Raw genomic sequence first — 19560 nt, 5'->3', positions numbered from 1 at the left:
ACCACCACCACCACCACCACCACCACCACCACCACCAGCAGCAGCAGCAGCAGCAACATCACAACCACCACAACTACCATTTTCCCCGTTCTACAGGCAATAACTCTGGCCGCTAAGCTCCAACTCTTTAAGGTTCCATTACACCATCAGCTAGGACCAAGTATCCAAACACATGAGCCTGTGGGGGCTGAGACACTTTACATTCAAACTGTGCCAGTGTCTGACATCAAAGCCAGTATATTTTCATGAGGCAGCAAAACCTAGTACCCAAGGCCAGTCACCATTCCTTTTAGGAAATGGTCAATGCTACTTGACAGGTACAGGTCTCTTTATGCCTCCACTTCTTCATCTGCAAAGCAGGATACTATAGTATCCAATGTCAAGATCTGTTATGAGGCTAACAGAGGAAACACCGTGGGACCACTCAGCCGAGAGGGTGATGATGTAGATTGCTCAACAACATTACTGTATAGCTTCAGTTCTCTTGCCAGGGAGTTAAGCCAAACCATCTCCATCTTCCAACCATGCAATCCTCTAACTCTCAGGAGGGCTTTCCTAACTACTAAGGTGTCTTCTAGCTGTACTGGAGCCTGGTTCCTCTAGCTGTACTGGAGCTCTGTACTGAGCTACGGCCTCCCATCTCCTGAGCTCCACTGATAGCCTGCAACGCTCTGGGATCCTTTTTGCTCCATCATCCATGTGTCCTCTTCTCATTCATCTGGGTCCCACCATCGGGAAGGCCATCTGGACAGAGCAGCTAACACACCTCCTTTTGCAGGTGGCAGTCAGGGGCCTATGTGGGTCAGAGATGCTCTGTAGGAGAAAACCTCACTCTCCTGCTCATGTGGAAGGTACTGGAAGTCTCTAATTGTATTTGGCTAAGGATGAACATGAGAGTATGTAGCTATGTTGCCTAGGATCCCACCAGTGGTAATTTGGGTCATGATATGGTTTCCCCAAGCCACTGGCCAACAATAGTTGTCCTAGAAGAGCATGTTGGGAATGACAATTGGTTAACTGATAGGCACTTACAAACTGCTTCCCTGACATTCTACAGCTTGTATTAATCATTACCGGCATCTACACATAACACTTGACCTGCTAAGCATTTTGCATAGGATACCCCAATCAATCTTCAAAGTAACCTCCAAACGGAAGGCTGTTACCCTCGGTTTACAGAGGAGAACTGAGATGCCCAGGCTCTGGAGCGCCTTCCCAGGCCCACATAGCTTGTATCCGAGCTGATAATAAGCCCAGTCAGCCTGACACAACCCACAGCCCCTCACATCATGAAACCTCAACAGGAGCCCCTAAGGCAGGTCTTAGTAGCCCGATTTCAGAGGTAGGAAACAGACTGGAAGTAGCTAGCTATGGTGCCCACCTGGCTTCTTGTAGCTCCATTGCAACCCAGCTACATCTCTTTTTAAAGGCCAGGCTTAAGTAGGCCTTGCCTTTTATATGCCCTATCATAGCCAACCCTAGAGAGTTCATTGCTACCAAGGGTTCACAGTGCAATACACACTGCACCAGCTACAGGCCAGGCTGTGGGGTAGATGCCATACCAAAACACTTTATTGCTTCCCGAATAGTAAGACCAAACATTCACATAGCATTTACAGTGTTCCAGTAACTCTTCTAATTTTACACAAACAACACTCATACATGTGAATGCATGTATGCAAAGACATACAAAATATTCATATACACATATATACTTATTCATATATACAATCTTTTTTAATACTTTTTATTAGGTATTTTCCTCATTTACATTTCCAATGCTATCCCAAAAGTCCCCCATACCCTCCCACCCACTCCCCTACCCACCCACTCCCACTTTTTGGCCCTGGCGTTCCCCTGTACTGGGGCATATAAAGTTTGCATGTCCAATGGGCCTCTCGTTCCACTGATGGCCGACTAGGCCATCTTTTGATACATATGCAGCTAGAGACAAGAGCTCCGGGGTACTGGTCAGTTCATAATGTTATTCATATATACAATCTTATACTATCTTTTCTTTAATCTTATAAAATTTATCTTCATTATAGCTCAGGGAGGCTAAGGAATTTTCCCCAAGTCACACTGTCAGTGGAGAGCAGAGATTTAAATACAGGCAGGCTGGGGCCATGCCCTGCATTTGTTACCTGACTCTACCATCTCTCTGTGTCATCAAAGGACTCCCATGTTTGCTCAGACTCTTTAGATGCCAAGTATTGGGGTGAGTTCAAAGCTATGAGGATTCCTAAGCACAGCCTTTAGGTGGAAGGGTTTCCTGCAACTTCTTCACAGAAGAGTCCCCGCCTCTCAATAACTTTGTATTCCCTCTCTTGCCAGCGAAGAAGACCAGATTCCCACTGCAGACAGCCATTTCCCTACTGGTTTTTCCTTGTATGCATGGCCCACCGCTCACTCCCATCTTCTCCCTGTTTATCTTGCTTCTCTCAATTTATATGGTGAAGACACATCTCTTGGAACAGGGTCTGGCTTGCAGCGCCCCTGGTGTCCAAGTTGAGAGTTCCCTTGGCTCAGCTCTGCCTCTCCCTAAGGTCTGGAAACTGGAGGCAAGAGAGTGTTGACAGAGGAATTTAGGAACAGTATCCTGTCTTTCCTCTAAGTCACACGTGGACACCTTTAGGGTTGAATAGATTAATGATTCTCAGCCAGTAGGCGACTTCAGCATCCAAGGGAGTATCTGGTAGGATGGAGGGACACTTGATTTTCATGTCAGGAAGGTGCTGCTGGCAACTTTGGGACAGGGACGCAGCTGCTGGTCAACAGCTTCTAACACACAGAAAGGCTACCTTTGCCCCCTACCTCAACAGAAAACTATACAGCTCCAAATGCCAATGGCACCGAGGCTGATAAAGCCTGCCGGAGGATGATGAGGTACTGAGGCATCACCTCTTCTACATCAAGAACTTCCCATCCCAGGATTCCGTGAGTGTGACAATCAGACGGTGGTTTTGGAAATGAATCGTGAAATAGCAAATCAGAGGGCTGTAGGCCAGACTTGCCGCCGGAGGCCCACGGCTCCCTGCTCGGCATCCTTTCCCTTAGAAGGCCTTAGCCAAATGCCTTTCACAGGCTTCAAGCCCTGAAATTGGGGACCTTTTCCTCTTTGCTGTTGAATAACAGAAAGATTAACAGTTCAATGGCTCTTTGTACTGAAGGAAGTCATACCAAGATCTCTGTGCACGTTTCTAAGAGTGAGAAAAAAATGGTATTGTTGCAGCAAATAGAACATGCGATGCTTGCAAAGTTCCTGGGAGAAATCCCAGTCCAGGAATTGCACCGGCTTGTGGTTTGACATGACTACCAAAAAGCACAGAAGAGAACTGGCTCATTAAACCGCCTCAGACAAGGAAAAGCCAGCAAGGGGACTCCCTGTCCTCCATTCTGTTCATCTTTCCTGCCTTAGGAGGGACATTAAGGGACCTTGAAGCCTTGTCTTTGGAATTTGATGTTCAGCTAGCAACAAAGCCTACTGTCATTACCTGTCCCAAAGATGGAAATTCTGGGTCTGTTCAAATATGCTTACAAAGATTTGTCTCAAAAGAGAGGGCTTGCAAACATCCAGGCTGGTGGAAGAAGTGTCTCTATCTGAATTTGTTGCCATATTATTTTGAGCAGAAAATGATGAAGGAGCATTATAGATCTTTTGCCCCGGCTTTGTGGTTATATTTTAAAAGAGGAGAAAATAAAGTCTCTCTACAGGGAAAGCATTTGGTCTCCGACTAAGGAGACAAGCTCTAAATGTACCTCTCCTGGTAGACGCTGCTTGGTGTTTTGCACAGTCTGATTTTTAAACCTCCATAGGTTGTTTTAGGATTCAGATTTGCAGGTGGGCACACGGCTGCTCAGATAAAGGCTCCATGTACCAGGTTCCCTTGCAGGCCTGTGTGGTTATCTGACAAAGTACTGACCAATAGGAGATGATGTGCGACATCTCCTGCTCTTGGGTTTTCTCCTCTCCCACTGGACAGATGCAGTCCTCTTGGGCAGGGCCAGTCAAGGAAGACACTATTCAGGGATTGGTGGAGCCACAAGAGGGAAAGTGCTTGGTATTGACCTGATGGGCTCCTGTGACAGCTGTGGACAGATTATCCCTGACTTAAGAGAGAATTTCAGGCCCCTGTCTTACCCAAACCAAGGCATCTTGCCTCTCTTGTAGCTAATGATTATATATCCTATCAATCCACACCATAAATGCTTTTTAAATTTCAGTCAATGCAGGGAGGCATGCAGGGAGTACTAAGTATAGGCAGATGCTGTGCTGGATGCTGGAGATGCAAGGATAAAAGCCGGTACCACCCTCTAAGTAATTCCAGAAAGGATTAATGGCGTCCTCTATCACATTCCACGGATAAACAACTCAGTTACTGAGGGGTGAGGGGAAGTTTTAGACTTATAATCCCAAGTGCATTTCCATGGCTCCAGCCTCTCTAGATGCTGTTCAGGGCCAAGTAGTAAATATTTTAGGTTTTGTGGATCTATGCTGTAGTTAGTTAACAACCACCGTAGTGGCCCTAAAAAAATGCATGTGGCTGTTGTCCCATATGAGTCTATTTACAGAAATTAGGGAGCATGTCGCTGCAATTTGATGACATCTGCTCTCTTTTAAAAATATTTTACTTTTAAAACTTTAAAACATAATCTAAAAATTTTAAAGTATTTTATGGGTACGGGTGTTTTGCCTGTTTGTGTCTCGTGTAAGTGCAGTGCCACAGGAGACAGAAGAGGCTGCTGGGTACCCAGGAACTGCAGTTACAGATGGTTGCAAGCTGTTATATGGATGCTAGGAATTGAAACTGAGTCCTCTGGAAATGCAGCCAATACTCTTAACCAGGGAGCCACGTCTCCAGCCATTGGTGACCTGCTCTGTTGAGACTTGTAAGAAGTCTAGGATGTAAAAGCACCGAGGACATTTCAGATTTGCTTACTTTTATCTTATGTGCATGTGTGTTTTGTCCATATGCATGCATGCGCACCACATGTGTGCTTGATGACCTTGGAGGCCAGAGGAGGGCATCAGGTCCTCTGGAACTGGACTTACGTGTGGCTGTGAGACACCACGTGATGCTGAGAACTGACTGTATCCCCTGAAAGCGCAGTATCCTCTTTTAGCTGCTGAGCCATCTTTCCAGACCCTCAGGATTTTTTCTTTTAAATCTGTTCAATTTTCTTTAAGAGAGTGTTTCTCAACTTTATTGAAGCACCTCTTAAATAATGGTTATTAACCTGGGGCTGGCCTTCTGAATGCGCTACAGAAAGTGCTGGCTAAGTAGATAACTTTGACTGTCAATGCAATGAATGATTTTAGGCACACACGACACAGACGAATACAGTGATCTACCTACTCATCATCCAACCAAAATGAAAAAAGCAGTGCTTGTCAGGATGAGCAAAGGCCCCTGGACACTGTGCATCTCATCATGACCACTTCTTGGACCACACACACTTCACCTCTATGCAGCCCTTATACCTTGTCTGGCTCTTAGGAACTAACATTATATAAGCTCTTTTGCATGCTGTCAAACTTTACACAAACATTAGCATTCTGCATAGATCCCTCTCCAACTTGCTTTTTTGTTGTTGTGTATAGTATTCATTAGTTAAGCCATGCAATCACCACATAAATTTAGTTCATTTATTTCCATTGCTACTTTGTTTTTTTTTTTCATTAAATGAACATACCATAATTTATTTATCCATTTGCCTGGAGACAGACAACTTGTTCCCCCGCCCTCTCTTGCTCTCTTGTTATATTATAAATACTGCAGCTATGAACATCCTTGTTCATGTCTCCTTATTTCCACATGGACGCATTTCCCTAGTGTACAGATGTAACACCAGAATCATGTGTTTACAAGGTTACTGAAAGTAGATGCAGGGTCCCATCTAGTGATATCTAAGAGTCCTCCCTTCTCTATATCTTTATTCAAATCAGATAGCACAATACCAGGCTTTAAAGAACTTAGTGTGTGCATGTGTGTGGAGGTCAGAGGATGATGTTCAGGAGCTGGGCCTACAACCTATCCTGTGGAGCCTGGGTCATTCTTGTTTCTTCCACTTCACTCTAGACTAGCCGGGAGATGCTCCTGTCTCTACTTTGTCCTATCTCAAACAAGGAGTGTTGGGATTACAGATGTGTTACCGCCACATCCAGCTTTGACAAGGGTTCTGGGGACTTGGGTTGTCAGGCCTGCAAAGCGAGCCTTTTCGCTCAGGCGGTTAATGTTTGTTTCTGCATTTGAAAGCTATTACATGCTCGCCCAAGTACGGTTTTGAGTTGTATTTCCAGGATTATTAATGAGGGTGCACATGTCCCATGTGTTTCTCCTCCACTTGGAGAAGAGTGCTAAGTCTTTGTGGGAAGCTCCAGCATTGACCAAAGCTGAGAAGTACAGCGTCTGAATTCCTAAGAGAAATGAGTCTGGTGGCTGAGCTTTTTGCCAAGAGCCACGGGGCTATTAGAAAAAAAAAAAGAACGTCCATATTTTCCATCATGCCTCTGATTGGACTTGCCAGTCTAGGAGAGGGAACACGGCCTCTGGAGTCACGTGGACCTGGTTCCGATCCCACAAGGGTTATAGTGTCAGGCAAGTTTTGCAACTTGCTGTAGCTTGGGCTTCCTCTGGTGTGAAGAACCAGGCTACTCACAGGGCTAGGGAAGAATGAAGAGAGTGTGAAGAATATCTGTGACCAGGTCTTCTCCACAAAGGCTATCAACAGCTTTCTTAGAAATCAAAGACAGACATTCGGGGGAATAGCTCATTTAAAAAGGTCCTCACCGTACAAACACGGGGACCTCAGTTGAATCCTCAACACCCATGTACTGAGCAATGAGGGCCCGTAATCTCACCATTAGGAGGTAAAGACAAATGTGTTCCTGGTACTTGCTTCCAAACCTAGTCAAGTCAGTGGGCTCCAGGTGCACTGAGACTCTCTCTCTCTCTCTCTCTCTCTCTCTCTCTCTCTCTCTCTCTCTCTCTCTCAAAAAGAACAGCAGAGTGGTGGAGGAAGGGCATCCATTGTCAACCTCCACATACAAGCACACACATCTGCATTGTATATCCCCATACAATCCATTTACACAAACAAATAGACCACATGCACTTATTTACCATACACCCATGGAGAGGTGGGTGGGTGCAGGAAGGGGGAGGGGGAATCCCAAAAGAGGTTATGAGTTGTGGTTACTCTTATTTTCTTTGTTGACTATGTGCCTCAGTTTCCCTCCTAGGGAATGCTACTCTCACTAATGGAGAAGACACTGAGGCTCACCCAGGCAGTTCACACATTCTATTCAGTGATTTAATGAGCTGATGAGAAGATAGTAGACCTTGTGCCCAATACAAGGTCCCAGTACCTATGAGCAGGTACCCACAATCCCCGTGCAGAGTGGACTGGCTCCTTACTGTTGCTGGAAGCCCCTGTGTCCTGGATTGTGCTCTGAGCTCTCTGCAAGAAATCCATGCCTAAGGGCAGATACTGATCCTGTAGAACTAATTCCGTCAACTAGAGTTTAGACTGGGAGGTTTGCTGGCATATGAGCAAATCTGTGGGTTGTGCAGAAATCTAACAGAACTAAGGGTAGACCAAAATTTATTTTTTAAAAAATGAACAAATTGCTGCTTCTCAAGAAGCCAAATCCTATATTGAAAACTAGTCACCCCCCTAACGGACAGCCCGGATCTGGAGCCCTAGTCTGGGACCGGGCACCAAATGCCACTCCAGATGCAGTTCTTCCACTTTTCCTCTGCTGTGAGCACCAAATGTGTTTCCACTCTGCTTTTAACACGTTGAATGCTCAGGCCACATTCCAAGTGTTGGCAAACTGTCTGCCGTCTGCAGTCTGGCTTCCGCCCACACCCGGCTGCTCAGAGTGTCACTGCAGGGGCCACTAATGACTTCCCACTGCCAAACCTCGATGGCCGCTTTCAGTCTGCATGTCCTATGCTGGCATGGCAACCTCAAGTCCTGGAGACCCGGACACCACATGCTTCTCTGACCTGGGTCACTCTTTCTCATCTCTCAGGGACTCCTTTTTAAAAAAAAGTCCTTGAAGCATTCTCATCCACAAGCAGTCAGCATGCATCTTGTTAGGGTCTCCCCAAAATCTTTCATTGAGAGTACTCTGTTGACTGTCTTCCTCCTTCCCTTTCTTCCTATCCCTCATTGTCCTTCTCGAGACAGGGTCTCATGCAGCACAGAGTGGTCTCAAACTCAACATGTAGCCGAGTATGATCCAAACACCTGACTCTCCTGTCTCCACCTGCTGGGTGCATGGGTCATAGGTGTGCACCACCAGGCCCAGTTTATGAAGTGCCAGAGATCAGGCTTTGTGCATGCAAAGCAGGCAGTACTCAGTTACCTGCTACACCCCAGCCCTTTACCTGACGTCTTACCTGCATACAAATGTTGTTTCATGCTTTTGCATGGAAGTCTAGTCTGGCTTGGAAGTCTAGTCTGTTTACATGTAGTCTGTTTACATGTAGTATGATCAACGTATCTCCCCCACAACCCTTTGCATCCTTCATTCATTCAACAAATACTCCCTGGACACTGACTACACGCAGACCTACAACCAAGAAAATATATTTCTGCCTTAGCCCTAAAAGGAGAAGAAAACCAACAGTCTGAGCTGAAAGTCCGTGGGAGTAACTAACACTTGCTTCCAGAATAATCCCTGCCTCTCAGTTGTCCCCCTAGCTTCTTCTCTCTTGGAACAAAACGCAGGCAAACAGAAACCACGTTTTCTACCCACACGTCTTGTCCCTTCCTGCTCTCTCTTCTCAGTGACCCCATCTATGAATGCCTGACTGCTGTGGACATTGTATCAGACTCCAACCAGCGATGTCTTTCACAGGCTCATACTTCATAGGAAACACAAAACCCGAGTCAGGCTCAGGAGCCTTGTAGTTCAAGGTGTAGGCACAGTGGCTCTCACCCTAGTCATCCCTGGCTGATTTTCTTCCTGCATCCTGAAGACAGGCTCACCAATAGGAGGAGGAGGAGGCTTCAAATACACTAGACCTTAGTCTGGGCCACCAATAACTTCCCCAATGGTATGACACCACATGTACTGTGTTTATTATTATCAACATCCTTCTTGATAGTAAGAGATAGAAACTAAAGCCCAGAGCTATTGAGAAACTGGCCTAAGGTCATACAGAGAGAAAGTGGCCTGTGTAGGCTTTGAACCCTGGCAATGCAACTGCAAGGTCCAAGTTCCAACTCACTCTACTCTGCTTTCTCTAAGGAGAGTCTGGGTCAGGACTCCCAGTCCCTGGCAACCTCACTCTGATGGACAGACCTGTGAGGACCCTCTCATTTGGATGGATAAACAACACTTTCCACAAGAAACCCAGGGCCATCTTACCCAAGACCGCCTTTCTCATACTGGCACATGCCATCTTTGAGTAGACCATCTCAGTTGCACATGCACACACACACACACACACACACACACACACAAACACACACACACAAACACACACACACACACACACACTGGAAACCCCAGAGTCAGTTTTAACACAAAAATGTGGTGAGGAGAATAAATAACACTCCATTTGCTATGAAATCCAATAGCTAAGCTCTGCTCCCTGTAGTGTCATGTGTAGACTTGCATCACCAGGAAGATCTGCGCTCACTGGGGTGGAGCCTAATCCAACAAGGCTGTGATGGAAATGGGGACAGAGATGCAAGACGGTGGCCTGGTGAAAACAGAAGTCCAGACTGGAGCAACACCGTCCTAAACCACGTGCCTGGAGTCAGCAGAGGCTGGGGCACGAGGAGGATCTGCTCTTGGAGACTTTGTCAGCATATGCACTCTGACACCTTGGTCTTGGAAGTGAGGTCTTCATTGCTGTGAGGTGAAAAACGTCCGTTCCAATGGCACAGACAGAGATAGGCTGTCACCTTAGCCCCAGCAAACAGACAGACACAGCTGCTGCATATTCCCCTCCTGGAAGGCACCTTTGGCGGTTTCTTTTGTTCCATTCAGAGAAAGTTTGGGCAAGTGTAGCAAAGATGTATATGCATATTTCATACAAAGGTGACATCTTCCATACTGCTCCGCTCTGCGAGGCTTGTCTAGTTTGAAACTACCTCAGGGCTCATTACTATTTTTTTTAATATTTATTTTTATTTCATATGTACAACTGTTGGCCTGCCATGTGTACATGCACCATGTACACAAAGTACCCTTGGAGGTGAGAATTGGGTGTCAGATCCCCTGGAACTGGAGTTACAGATGGTTGTGAGTCATTAACTGCTGGGAGCAAGACACTGGTCCTCTGTGAGAGCAATCAGTGCTCTTAACTGCTGACTTATCAGTCTAGGCCCAGGGCCATTATTATCATTATTATTATTATTTTATTTATTTATTTATTTATTTATTTATTTATTTATTTATTTATTTATTGTATGTGAGTGCATGGTCGCTGTCTTCACACACACCAGAAGAGGGCATCAGATCCCATTACAGATGGTTGTGAGCCACCATGTGGTTGCCGGCAATTGAACTCAGGATCTCTGGAAGCGCAGTCAGTGCTGTTACCCACTGAGCCATCTCACCGGCCTAGGACCATTATTTTTATTTATGTAGCCTTGAGTCGTTTTGAGATGCTGTTCTGAGGCTCTTGCTGTATTCACACTGTTGTGCAGCTGCCACTGCTGAGTTGGCATTTCCGTCGCTGCGAAGAGACACTGTGACCAGGGCAACAGTGAATTGGAGCTGGCTTACAGGTTCAGAGGTTCAGTCCATTATCATCATGGCAGGGAAACAAGGCAGCTTCCAGGAAGACATGATGCAGGTGGACCCAAGAGTTTGACATCTTGATCTGTGGGCAGCCAGGAGGAGAGTGTACCTCCACACTGGGTGAGCTTGAGTATATATGTGTGACCTCAAAGCCTGCCTCCACAGTGACACACTTCCTCCAACAAGGCCACACCTCCTAATAGTGCCACTCCTCATGGGCCAAGCATTCAAACACATGAATCTATGGGAGCCAAACCTATTCAAACCACCACAGATCCCATCCACCTCCATCTGAAACTTTCCCCATCACATGAAGACTTTCCTACCCTTCTGTAGCTCCCCAGGGCCATCCTGCAAACTTCTCACTCCCTCGCCCCCAACATTTAACAAGTCCCGTCCTTTCCAATTTCCTTGTTGCCTGTTTCCCCTGTTCCATCCCATCGCCCCCATCACTCTCTGCTCCTGTCTGAGTTCCGGTTGTTAGCTTCTCACCTGCAGCACTTGACTTCAGGGTCAATTACCCCTGTCTGCCTCTGCTCACCCTCCATGCGGTCTAAATTATAAATCAGATGTTTCCCTGCCTTGCCATTGGTGACAGCTCCCACCACCTACAGGGTAAGTTCATGTTCTTTGGCAGGAAAATAAAAGTCCCTTCCAGGCAGAATTCTCTAAACCTTTCCCTTCCTCTTATTCCTTTCCATGTGTCCCGTGCTCCTATTTATTCTTCAGGATACAGATCAAACGGTCCCTGCTGGAAGGTCACAGCATCTCCCTGGCCTGGATCCCTACTGCACGGCTGGCCTTGCTTTGTGCTAATTATTTCTGAATGTTTCTGTCTATCTCTTGACAAGCTAAGAACATAGTAGGGCAGTCACAGAGTAGATGCTCTGTAGCTGTTTGCTGAGTGCCAGGCTGTGCAGCTAGTTTGGCATCTGGAACAGCCTCTATGGTCTGCCCCTGACTGTGGTAAGGGAGGACGGTTGAGGCCCAAAGGCATTCCCTTAGGACCAAGAAGAGGGCAGCATTTGTGTTCCCAGAGGCGTGAAAGTGTTGGCATCAGCACCTGGGAGGCAGTGGCTCCAACTGGGTCACTATGGTCACCGGTGTGAAATCTGATGTCTTCTCCTGGAGGTGAAGAAGGGACTTAGCCTGCCAGTGCTGCATAGCCATGGCTCCCGGCCATGAATCTGCAGGGAGGTGAGAAGCTTTCTCCAGGCAGGGACAGACAAGGACACTCAAGGGGAGAGAGAGTGTGTGCTGTCTGTGTGGGGAGTGTTCCAGGCCACCCAGAGCCAAGGCCCAGGTGCACAGGCTCTGTTGGTAACCTAAGAAGAAAGTGGGAGGTCCACGGCTGGGATTCAGGGATCTATAAGGGCAGGAGTGAAGGAGGTGGTCTGTGGGAATACAGTTCTAGTTCCATGCCACTTCAGCTCTCACCATGAACCTACTCTGAGTGCTATCTCTTTAAAATGGGAACATCCTGAGGATCTCCAGGCCCTTTATGAACACCATATATCATTCTCACCTCAATTCATCTCTGCCCCATGCCCAGTTCTACTTTTTGGTAGACTCTACCTGATATCACCTGGCTCAGCTGTTTATTACCGCTTAGTGGCTGCATCCTCCCATTGGTAGGACAACTCTGAGGTCCTGACTCCTCTATAGGATAGGATATGGTACCATCAAGATCCCACTCTAGCGAGACCCTCTGTATGCATAGATCCAAGGAGCTGGCCAACCAAGAGTCAAAGATGTTCATTAAGAATCTACACAGTACACAGATTTTCTAAACAGAATCTTATGGTAAATATTTGCATATCTAATGAAATGCAAATCAGCTAGAGATAATTTAAAGTATATAGGAGATTATGATCAGGCAGATGTAAGTACTGTGCCATTTTAGAGAGGATGTGAGTATCCACAGGGTTTGGTGTCTGGGGTGAGGGGGGTCCTAAAGCCCTCCCCCTCCAGACACTGAGAGATGGCTATTCCAGATCTGATCCTTCGGAGACCAAAGGTTGAAAGTCTATGCATCTGGATAATCCGCTTCTCAGGTAGTGCTCTTCAGTGTGGGCTCTAAAGATATCAGCACGGCACACCATACACAAACCTGTATATCAGCTGCCGCTATAGGTCAGCATTTCAGGACCAGTGTTTTTGTGGCACAGTCTTCACTTTGGAGCCCAGTTTGGTCACATGAAGTGAATCATAAAACATGCCAGTCTCAGAAGGTGCCCTGGAGGCCCAAGAAGAGTTAGAAGCTGCAGGTGTGAACTGTTAACCTCAGCCCTGGTTCCCTGCCATGGTTTGCCAGTCCATGAAGCAGTTGTCATTCCTGTATTTTGCAGAGGAGTGGGGGTGGCGTGGAGGGGGGAGTAAGTTTCCCTAGGGTCACCTGACTGAAGCATCAGACCTAGAGGAGAACATTCTATGGAACTTGGCGTTGGCACTCCGGTGCTCTAGAAATGTTGCAGAAGAGCGCAGGTGAGCATGTGGAATTATCAGGTCTCCAGTACCAGTTGGGCACTCTGCTTTCTCAACCTTGAGCTGTTCCATTGTCAGACAGATTAACCATTCTCAAGAGGAGCCCCAGGTGTTCATGGGTCTTGTGCTAGGTGTTGCTTTAGCAGCTAACAGAAGATCTGAGTATACCTGGCTGTCTTTGTTTTTTTAATTCAGCCCTCATTTCCGAGTCGGAAACCAACCTCATCCAGACAGGAGAAAAACAACAGCATTTATCTTTGCATTTCTGAAAGGCTTCAAAACGAATCGTCAAGAAAGCACACAAACGCTGCCAAGATACATTAACCCTTCGCTCCTTCCTCTCCATAGCTCCCCCATTCCCTCACATTCCCTCACCTCTCAAAGAACTGGAGGGATCAAACAGCTTGGCTCTGCAGTTTACGTGATCAGATACTTCATTAAAGAAGAGAGTAAGTGGGTTACCCCCTGGGCTCGGAGCCACATGGAGTGGTATCCCTTTAGAGTATCTGATCTCCACCGTGAGGCTCCACTCTAGCCAAGTGAGGCAGAAGTACATTTCTGGTCACCTTTGACCAAGGTCACTCTGAAGATCAATGGTAAATGAGTGCCAGACCTGGGAATCCTGGATGAGGCTGATCCTTACTGACTGGTGTCCGAGCCACCTCCCACCAGGAGTGCTGGCTGGTAGTCAATTCTGTGTGCTAAAGTCACTGCCACGGTAACTCAGCACCAATGCCGTGCTCCTGCATGGGTTAGAACACACGACCCTCACCCCTCTGGGGCTGTTTTCATTCAAGGCAAGGGACTCCAGCTCTGACTCAGAATCAGGAGCCCTGAGTCCCTCTGACAAATTCTCAGGCGAATGGCAGGCAGGGCAGATAGCTCTCTCACTTCCCAAAGCCCTAGAGGAAACAAAATGCCTGGCTATCTGATACTTCATTAAGAAAGAATAAATGGATTGTTCGAACCCTCCCATTCACAGCAGCTGTGTGACTTCAGGTATGTTCTAGAAGTCCTGAAAGCCCCAGTCTTCCTTTCTGTAAAAGGGGATAATGAATGGGCTTTTCACGGTTGCTGGGGATGGTTACATACACACCACAAGGGCAGTTAGCATAAGATGCAGAGTAGGCCCCAGGTGCCTTTGCTGGATATTATAATAAAAACAAACAAACACACAAAAGCGACTCTCTGATGCTGTTACCTGCAAAAGGGAGTTAGTAATTCCTGCCTTACATCATAATAAATGAGAAAATGAGATGTGATAAGAAAGAAAAATAGGAACTCTTTTTCACATGCTGGGTTTTTTCTAGTTTTTCTTTTTTGTAAGTTTCTAGTATTTTTTAATGTTTTACATTCTGTCTGTCTGTTTATCGGCATGTGCTAAAGATTGGCTCCAGGGCCTTGCTTATTAGACAAGTGCTACTGATGAATCACATCCTCAGGACATTTTACACTTATTATTCGGGTAAGCCAATGGACTCCTATGCAGTCATCCCTCAGTACTCATGGGCGATTAGATCCAGGATCCCCATCAACAGCAAAATCCATAGATACAGACATCTCTCCAACATCCCCCATCAACAGCAAAATCTGTAGATACAGACATTTCTTCAACGACACAGAGCAATATTAGTATAAATTCTGTAAATCGTCTACATAAGTTCTTTGTGGGTTATTTATAATACCTGCTATAATGTAGATGCTATATAAATAGTGATAATGCTCTATTGTCTAGGGAAGAATGACAGAAGTGTCTGTACATGCTAGATGTGGGTTCTAATGTGGCCACAAGACAAATAGATACTAAGATGGATTCATGGTGTGATCATCAGGTGACACACTTGGTCATTAGATCTTGTCTTACAGAGAGGATGCAGGGAAAAGGGGCTCTCTGGAGGCTCACATCCAGGCAATGAAGTCCTGAGAAGTAACAAGCCCCAGAAAAGGGTCATCACATCCTCTCACAGGCTGCTTGAGCACATAGCTGGTCCTCTGAATTCATGCAGGATGTGTTCCAGGATCTCTTGCAAAAACCCAAATCATTGAATGTTCTAGTCTTGTATAGAGAACAGCATAGTCTTTACACAGAACATTCACAAATGCTCACATATTCTTTAAAGATGCGTGTGTGTGTGTGTGTGTGTGTGTACTTGCACATGACTCCAGGTACCTCTGGAGGCCAGAAAAAAGTGTCAGATCACCTGGAACTCGAGTCAAGGGCAGTTGGGAGGGGTTTGGGGAATATAATTTGGGTCTTCTATGATAGGGTCTCACAATGTAGACTAAGCTGGCCTTGAACTCACAGAGATCCACCTGCCTGTCTCCCAAGAGCATTAAAGGCATGGGTCACCATACCTGGTCACTCCCACATAGTCTTTAAATCATCTCTAGATGAGTTAAAATACCAATACAATGCAAACTCAATACAGATGTTTCTTTTACTGTGTTGTACAGGAAATAAGGGTAGGCAAAAGATGTCAGTTCGTGTTTAGTACAGGTGTAATTATTTTCCCTCTGAGTACCTGAATCCTCAGCCTCAGAATTCTTGGGACAGAGTTCTGACTACACTTGATGACACCTGTGTTGGGTAAGCAGCCTCTGATTTTTCACCTAACTTCTGTGTGATACTGGGAATTACTCAGTCTCACAGGGACTTGATTTTCTCCTGTTTTTAAAGACACATGAATATGTTAAAGGCCATCCAGGATTAGTGTTTATGGGGTAGTGGAGACTTGGGGGCACTGGCTAAAGTCACTGTCATCTTGTGAATACTGTGTGCATGATTCACACACATGACCTTGCCCTATATTTACACCAACCAGGGGAGGGGGGCTACCATAAATGTCTCATGTCACTCATGGACAAATGAAGGTTCAGACAGGTTAACCAATGGGTTCCCCAGTTAACCAACCCTGGTAGAGGCATCTGGGTCCCCCCAGGCAATGGTACTCTGGGGCCCCCCAGGCAATGGTACTCTGGGGCCCCCCAGGCAATGGTACTCTGGGGCCCAAGTTTTTAACCTTTGGGCTATAGGGTCTCCTGAGAGCTTGCCAAACAGAGGTCACCTTTTCAGTAAGCAACAAGGAATCGTGTGGCTTTACTGGTCACCCTGCAGGCCAGAGACTCCTGTAGCAAGGAGAGCCTGGACCACAGGGCATTGCAGGCTGAGGATGGTGGGCAGGAGCCCTGGGAAACAGGAGGCAGGAGAGTCTAGTAGGCAAGGCTGGGTTATGTCAACAGTGAAACCAGACATTTTCCCTGGCACTTCTTCCTGCATATGTGCAATGATGGCTTCCTAGTCTACAGAAGTGGGAGATTATGCTAATCTCACACAGCTGCTGAAGGGACTAAGGGAAGCAGGCTGCAGAAACAAGTGTCTTGTTGTTGGGTATAACTGGCGCATAGTGAGTGTTCTATAAGAAACACTCCGTGGCTGGAACTCAGCCTGGGGGGATGGGCTACTGGGAGTCACATCCTGATGATTTACCATTCAGTTACCTCAGATATGATACCAGTGACCTCAGTTTCTTTATCCATGAAGTGGGTATAGCAGCCACACACTCCACAGGCTTGGGAAGCACTACATAGGTACTAGTCTATATCACTTAAATCAGGCCCCAGCTTACGGTTAGCATTCAACACACAACAAATTTGATTCTGACCAGTCTCTTGTGTGTACTTTGGCTAAGAGTCCAGTTCTAGGTCCTCATGAGCCCAGGTGTATATGACAGATCCTTAATATTCTTGTGGTACCCTCCCTCAGTTCCCATCAAATCCTGGTAGGGCAGAAATTTCTGAAGTCTGGGGTTGAGTACTCCCAAGGGAGGATGGCTTCTCATCAGGTGGTGGGAGGATATTTGAATGAAATGATATGGTCACCCAGGGAACAGTTAAGGGAGTCAGGAAAGTGCGTGTCCACATATCATTTGTGTTCTGTGTATTTGCATTTGGGCCCAGGTAAGACTGAGCTGAATAAGCTGGTGTGTTTGTTTTGTTTTTACATTAAAAAAAACAAAAACAAAACAAAAAACAAAAAAACAAAAACCAAGCCCCCTGCATGAGAGCCCTGGCCAGCCCATGCATAAATAAATCCCTGGAGGGGAGCCCTGGATACAAGCCTGAAAGGAAACATTCTGCGAAGCCCATAGCATCCTCAAACTGGTGGGAAGACAGAGAGGGCGCTCTCCCAGACAGAGATTTCACTCTGCAAAGATTCGTCAGAAAAGTAAGAACGCTAATATTTCAGAGAGGATGATTGGGGGGAAAAGGAGAGATCAGAGGGTGGGAACACAAATCGAAGGGTTACCAACAGAGAATAGCCAGAAAGAACAAGACACCACTCATCCTGTAATCCAAAGAGACACATACTCCCAAAGATTTGCTTATTGTTTAGCCCCCCACCCTCCATGCGGTCTGCCATTTCAACCAGCAGAGCTTTAGCCTCAGCTACAGCAAGGATTTCGGGCGCCAGCAATGGGTGGGGAAGAGTGTAGTGCCAGTACACCCGGGTGGCTGCGACCTACAAGCAAAGCTTGAGACCTCTCACCCCTACCTATTCACACGGCCCCGCCCCTAGGCTCTCCCGCGCTGTTCCCCCATCACCCCATCCCCTTTCCCCCTCCACCTACTTGAGCTGGCGCGGCTCGCAGTCCACTCCCGGCAGCAGCAGCCTGGCGGCTTGGCGGACATCGTCACTGTCCATAGAAAAGCTGCGGCGGTGGCCGGCATGCGCCACGGCCACTCGGATCCACTCCATGAGAGGGGGCAGCACGAGGAAGGGCCTGCGCAGGAGGAGAGAGGCGGGGATGTATTAGGACCGCCACGGAACTAGGGCTGCTCAGACCCATCCCGACTCTCGCGGGGACCCCTATCTGAACCCCATCCCTGCTTCCACCTCCACACCCATCCGTTTTCCCTGGAGGCCCTGCCTGGAAACTCCTGAGTGCGAGAGCCTTTGGAGACATCCTGACCCCACTGGTGACCCCGGGTCAGGCTCTCTAGACTCTCTTGGCCTCGGTTTCCTCATCTGTGAAAGGGGGCTACTGAGGCCACCAAAGGTTGCAATGTTACTCTGCCGTGAGTGCTGTCCCTCTCAGAGATCATGTGCGTGTGGAGATGAGTCACTTCGAGCACTAGCGCAGGGTCCGGAGCCAAAGAAAGCCAATGAACACCTGGCATTACTCCAGATTCCCAGCTCTATCCAAGAGACATTCTCTACTTCCCTTCCCATCCCTGCCAGGCTTGTGTCACCCTTCTGGCCTAGGCTCTGCACAAGCACCAGGCTACCACAAGGCACAGAGCACTTGCCAAAAACAGGGTGGGAGCCAAATGCAATTAACCTTCACAAGCAAGACTGCTGGAGCCCAGAACAGCCAACAAAGCTGAGGGTGGGGACGTTTAACACATCGCAGACCACCGTGGGAGCCAATGGGTGCACTGTGGAACCAGCTTGTTGCCACATTGACTGAGGCACTGACTCTTCCTGGTCCATATCTAGGGGGATTATATATAGTCTATTCTCATACTTGTATTCTGGAGAGTGTGAAAATACTTGAGTCACACTAGGATGTAATTGGTATAATATGAGGCTGGGCTTTGGTAACTTTTAAAGTCTCTCTCTCCCCTCCCTTTCTCCCTCCCTCCCTCTCCCTCTCCCCTCCCCCTTTCTCTCTTTCTGTATATGTGTGTTTAGATTTATTTATTTGTTTTATGTATGTGAGCACACCATTGCTTTCTTCAGACACAGATATACCTGAAGAGGGCATCGGATCCCATTACAGATGGTTGTGAGCCACCATGTGGTTGCTGGGAATTGAACTCAGGAACTCCGGAAGAGCAGTCAGTGCTCTTAACCGCTGAGCCACCTCTCCAATCCTTCCCTTTATGTCTTTAATGTGCACCGCAGCTCCCTGAATGGCTTGCTGAAACACAGATTGCTGGACCCACTTGCAGCAGTTTTGATTTGTTGGCTTAGGGGAGGAACCTGGAAAACTGAGTTTTAAATCAGTCCCTGCTACTCATGCCTGCTCTAGAGATGTCAAAACCAGGCTTCACCTGAGGAGGGGCGTGGTTTAAGAGGCAGACTCCTTGGGCTGTCTCTAGAGATGTTCATAGATCTTAAGGACACAATCTAAGGGATGGGAGAGGTGACTCAGAAGGTAAGGTTGCTTGCTGGCAAGACTGATGCCTGAGGTCCTGTCCTGAGAACCCACGTGGTAGAAGGAGAGGACTGACTCCTGAAAATTGTTCTCTAGCTTCTACGTGATGCACACGAGGGCACTGTGCCCCATCAATCAATGATCAATCAATCA

General features: G+C 47.1%; 1 protein-coding gene across 1 annotated transcript in view; it reads right to left on the bottom strand.

Moving 5' to 3' along the window:
• The window catches only part of Btbd11 (BTB domain containing 11), a 273159-nt gene that overhangs the window by 44236 nt on the left and 209363 nt on the right, over positions 1 to 19560 (bottom strand). Inside the window, exon 4 of the mRNA XM_021174021.2 lies at positions 17878 to 18030. Coding sequence (XP_021029680.1) covers positions 17878 to 18030 — 153 coding nt within the window. The remainder of the gene's footprint in view (positions 1 to 17877; positions 18031 to 19560) is intronic.

This window comes from Mus caroli, chromosome 10, assembly GCF_900094665.2.
Source record: "Mus caroli chromosome 10, CAROLI_EIJ_v1.1, whole genome shotgun sequence".
Classification (NCBI taxonomy): Eukaryota; Metazoa; Chordata; class Mammalia; order Rodentia; family Muridae; genus Mus; species Mus caroli.
This window is presented reverse-complemented; position numbering and strand designations above follow the sequence as displayed.